The sequence below is a fragment of the Centruroides sculpturatus genome, unplaced genomic scaffold (assembly GCF_000671375.1).
Source record: "Centruroides sculpturatus isolate CEXI.00-Female unplaced genomic scaffold, Cexi_2.0 scaffold235, whole genome shotgun sequence".
NCBI lineage: Eukaryota > Metazoa > Arthropoda > Arachnida > Scorpiones > Buthidae > Centruroides > Centruroides sculpturatus.
Window position 1 is genome coordinate 374,422 of NW_019384436.1, and position 5,230 is coordinate 379,651.

The following is a 5,230-nucleotide window of genomic DNA, read 5'->3' on the forward strand; positions in this document are numbered from 1 at the left end:
CTTAAACTTTCCATATCTAGTCTTGACTTTCATCTAACTCCATTCTCAACAATAAGGAAGAATAGACAGCCATATCGACGATAGTGGGATTGTAGACGATAGGTCTACAATTTTTTTTTTTTTCAAATTGCAGCCCAAAAGCTCATAAACGTTGTCAATAATGTATATATTCCTCCCCTCCCTCAAAAATACTACATTTAGTCAAAAACACTCAAAAAATTATGCCTGAATCCATCATTTTTGGATTATGTACTTTCTATTTTTAGTCTTTTTCTTAGAAGTAGAAAATTGTATTAAAGTAAAACCAATCATTGTGCATAATTTAATATGTTATGTGTATTAATTACATAAATATTAGTTTTTAACTTAATAATTCTTCAAAAACAAAGTAATTTCGAGTATTTTATATATAGCCTATATATATATTAACAGAAAAATTGCTTATTTACGCGTTTTTGAAACAGCTCCTGCTTCACTTACTTTATTACTGTATAAAATAATGCTATTGTGTAGCATCTTACTTGTTGTGTACTGATAGAGATGTCGCCGAATAGTTACTGTATGATAACCATTATTAAAAATAAAAAATAATGCTTCCGATACCAGTTTTTAGATAATTTGCGAAATCTAAAACCGATTTTGCCCTAAGACGGTGCTTTTGATCCTGCATTTTCGCCCATGTAAGTCAAGAATTTTGTAAATACCTTTTATATATTAATCTATATAGTATTTTTGTATAATTAATCTGACAAAAAGTATTTAAAAAATCGAATTTTTAATAATGTTAGTTCCAGAAAAATCAATTTTCCTTCTTTTCTAATTTGACAATATATTCTAATGATAATTATGCTGATTATAAAATTTTGCGATAAGAAATTTCAGTTATATTCTACATTTTCAAGAGAAGGGCAGTTCATAAAAGTAGTTAATCACTTTAAAAGCTCTGACCAATACTTTTAAAACAATGAAATGTCTAGACGAATCTGTATATTAACTGTTTGTATAATCTTCATATAGTTAATTTTATAAAAAAAATAATTTAACATGAACCAGAGCCTAAATAGTGTAGTTACTGTATAGTTGTACTAGAAATGAACAACACAAAAATCATCCTGTGGTCATTTTAATTGATTACCAAATTTCACAGTATGAATAATACTCATTCCGTGAACATAAATATAATCATTATTATAATTTCGTAAAAAAGCAAGTATAAAAGCTTGATATGAAGACGAATGCAAAGTTCGTACACTCCTAGAAAATTACAATGATAAAAAATTGTGATAGCAAAATTTTGATCTTTTTTTTCAAAAAACTTGTTACAAAACATTTATAAAATATAAATCTGCTTACCATAAAATATTTCTACAAAAATGCTGTCAAAAATCTATATATTAATAGAAAATTTTTCCTAAAATGATGAATGGCACTTTAAAGTAGTCCTTAATAACAAAAAGGAACAACTATGTCCAGACTAGCAAAATACTTTGCAATTTAGGCTACTCATGCCATTCACTAAAATTGCCATCTAGATAATACATGGATTCATGTATGTTTTCTACTACAAATGGATGTGACCACAGCACAAATTACAAAGCTAAAAATTCTTTTCTCCATTCAGAATTCGGAGAGAAAATTTTTCATTTTCTAACATGGCTAAAATCATAGACATTGAGAGTTTTCACTCATTTTAAATAATTACATTAAAAATTCGTGTAAAATCAAAAATTTTCCATCAAAAATTTGAGTTGAATAGCCATGTAGAAAAGGACAGACATTTTTATTAAGCATTCCACATAACTAAATATAGAAAGATTTCAAAATTATGGCATGCAGAACAGTTACAGGAGCATCCAGTTCTCCATAAGTATGAAAAGAGTGAAGATCAAGTAGCTTTAGGCACAGCCTTTCTCCTGATCGATAACTGTAAAAAAAAAATTAATGAAATTAATGTTATTTCTTTTTTCTCTCTTTTTTAAAAAATTGAATTTAAATCACATTATTTCAAAATTTCATACAAAGTATTGAATTTTGCCCTTACACAATATATTTCCTCTGAAATGTAAAATCAGATTATTATATCAATTATATCATGTTATAGAATCATGTGCAGCTAATCACTGACAAAGAAATATGCAAAAATCAAAATAGTAACACACTCAAATCTCTAATAATGGCTACCTCTAAATAGCAGCCACTTTTTTCAGGAAAGTTAAAAATAAATGAATAAAAATGGCTGTTGTTCAGAGATTTGACTGTATAATGAAACACTTTGTACAAAACTGTCGAATTGAAACTGTAATATTTTGTATAAATTCATTTTATAATAAACAAACTAGAAAAGTTAAAAACTAACACTGATTTTATCATGCAATATGCCAAATCTGATAAATTTTGCATATACTGGCAAAAACTGGCATATATGAATATGCCAAATCAATGTACTGTACAGTACAAGTGAAATTACACAATAATTATATTTCCCACTTTATAATAACCATATTGCCTAAAAAATCTCTTTAGTCTTAAAAAAAAAAAAAAAAAACAATCAGCAGCATCTAAAGGTCCAAATAAGTTTAAGAGGAATTCATGGTTATATATAATTGTATAAAAAAAATTGAAAATATTTGTGTGTAGAACCTATAGTTATTAGCTTAAAACAAACTATTGTGTGTTCATTTGTTTTCCAGCCTTGTAAATGAAAAATTATAAATGGAAAAGAACTTGGTCAAATTGCAGAACAGAACAAATTGCAAATTTGCAGAACAATTTGACCAAGTCCTTCTTCAAGGAGGATTATGGATATATGTGTGAATAAAGTCAGAAGAGTGTTTTTAAGTCAAAATGAAGGACATGTTCTTTTGAATATCATATGTTAAGTTTTTGCTATTTTACATTATTTCTCTATTCCTCATTATGAACAAAGTTAATAATTTCAGCCAAACTAGTCTTAAATTAAAAATAAAAATGGAACATATGATATGTTGTTTTTGTTATGCAAATACTGTACTTTCAAAACATATTGTAATCATTAATTCTTTTTCTAATTTTTATTACAAAAATATGTATCCCTCCAACTTACAGCCATGTTTGAGGCATTGTTGGGCTTTCTCTGACTTAATGTTCCTGATACTAACAGTTTTGTGATGAGTTAACACTGACCTGGGATGTTGAACATGAACTCCTTTTGACAGGCATACATACATGAAAAAGGAGGCATTCTTATAGGAAGTCCAATAGTGGTAGCCCTTTTGCCAACTTGTAGTAAGGAAACTAGAAGCAATCTTTGAAGCAGAGTGGATTTTGTACTGGAGGTATGTTGATGATATCCTAATTATATAAAGAGCAAGCAGAAACATCTATAACTTAATTACTTCCATCAAAACTAACTTTAATGGCCTTCAGCTGAAACTGGAGCAAAAATGTAACAATTGGTCCTGTTAGATATTTTACTTACTTTGCATAATGGGTAAATATACAGTAGTGTGAACACAAAACTTCCTTCTATTCTTTTTACATATCAGCAACCTCCCACAATATGTTAATGTACTACAAGGTAGCAGCTTTTCAAGAACTGATTAAAAAAGGGCCTACTCCCATCGCATTATAGTAGTAGCTAAAGTAGTAGAACTAGCAAGAATCTCTGAGACTGCTTCTTATAACCAAGTATTAACTATTCATTGTGGTTATTCAGTTATTCAGACATTCTATTCCCTGAGTGAACTAAATAACTACAATTGACCAAAGAACTTTGTAACGTTAATGTGTGTGGCTACGATAAGTTCAATACAGGAGGAGTTAGTGGTATCATGCTACTCTAGACTGGTATATAAGTGAGATCTCAACATTTATCATTTGTTGCAGAACAATATGGACAAGATTCCAGAAAAGTGAAAAACCAGTTTATATACACCAGGTGAAATAGCAAAATAAGGGCAGATACAGCCTAAGTGGGTTACACAAATAGTAACTTTGTGCAGAGACTGTAAAAACAGATATGATGCAGGCACAGGTAAGAACAGCACAGCACTAGCCTTCTTTGCAAATGCAAAAATATACAGAAGTTTTATAGAATCAAGCTAGAATAATCAGAAATATCAGATCCCAAGTATGAAGCAACAGTATAGAAATATTCATGCAAAGTTAAAAGGATTATGCCTAAAATGTAAAAAATGAAAAAACCTCCCCATGACTTGGAAATTCTTACAAAGTAGCAATAAGAGTACAATTTAGATATCTACTGGGACCGATTTTTTTTTGTGTGTAGTTTACTTTCATTAGTTTGTATTAAGTGTATGTATATTAGATCTCTTAATGATGATTACTTGATTAATGATGATTTGTTGATGATGATTACTTGCTTAAGAGTTTAAGAATAAATGTTCCAAAATGATTATTTTAATTTTTTATAACTTTCAAATGATTATATTCTAAAAGTTGAATCCAGAAGATGATCTATGGATTAACTGAAAATATTAGATTTTGGTTGTTGCTTTAAAATCCATTTAATAAACAAAGCATATTTATTAGATGAATTTTATAGCAACAATCAAATTTTATTAGTGTGATATATTTGGTTGTTGTTCTTTAGTTCCTTGTCTATATAGTGTTTATTTAATTGTAACTAAAATATTAATTATTACAAATTGTTCTTAATACAGACTGCAAATTTATCAAAAAAAGTATTCTCTCACTTACTATTCAAGTTAAAAACAATAAAAAAAATTTATACCTTCTTTGGAAGGGAGTATATTTTTCTCTTGTGTCTGTGTATGCTTCAATTTAGCTATATCAAAACCTTCAATTCCCTGGAGTAATTCCTTCTGGCCTTTTTCTTGTTCAATTGCTGTTAAAAGAAAATTAGATATTAAAATTTTGTAAACATTTACTTTCACTCACTCGCACTCACACACTAAAGTAATTTAAATATATACTTTATTATTCATGTATATATATGTCTGTCATCATCCTTAAAATATTATTTGGTGTTATACTATCCATGAATTCATAATTTTAATCCATTGATCTCTCATTCAAAAGAATTTCATAAATTCTTAAGAATATTTTGTTCAGGTTTTAATCTAGAATTATTGATATTATATATATTTTTATTGCTTCTAAACAGCTAGAAACAAGTGAGAAAGGTTTTGTCTGGGTCATTTTAAATGTAGTCTGAAGAGGTCAATAATGCTGAAATATGTCCTTTCTAGTTTAAAAGCTGGAAAATTAT

The 5,230-nt window shown here is 28.1% G+C and overlaps 1 protein-coding gene across 1 annotated transcript in view; it reads right to left on the reverse strand.

Annotated features, from left to right (window-relative positions):
- Window positions 1-1,107: 1,107 nt before the first annotated feature.
- Window positions 1,108-5,230, reverse strand: part of LOC111619948 (thymosin beta-like) — a 20,488-nt gene continuing 16,365 nt past the window's right edge. The window contains exons 5-6 of the mRNA XM_023361779.1: window positions 4,733-4,846; window positions 1,108-1,924 (exon numbers count right to left, since the gene is read on the reverse strand). Of these exons, the coding sequence (XP_023217547.1) occupies window positions 1,896-1,924; window positions 4,733-4,846 (143 nt within the window). The 3' untranslated portion in view covers window positions 1,108-1,895. The remainder of the gene's footprint in view (window positions 1,925-4,732; window positions 4,847-5,230) is intronic.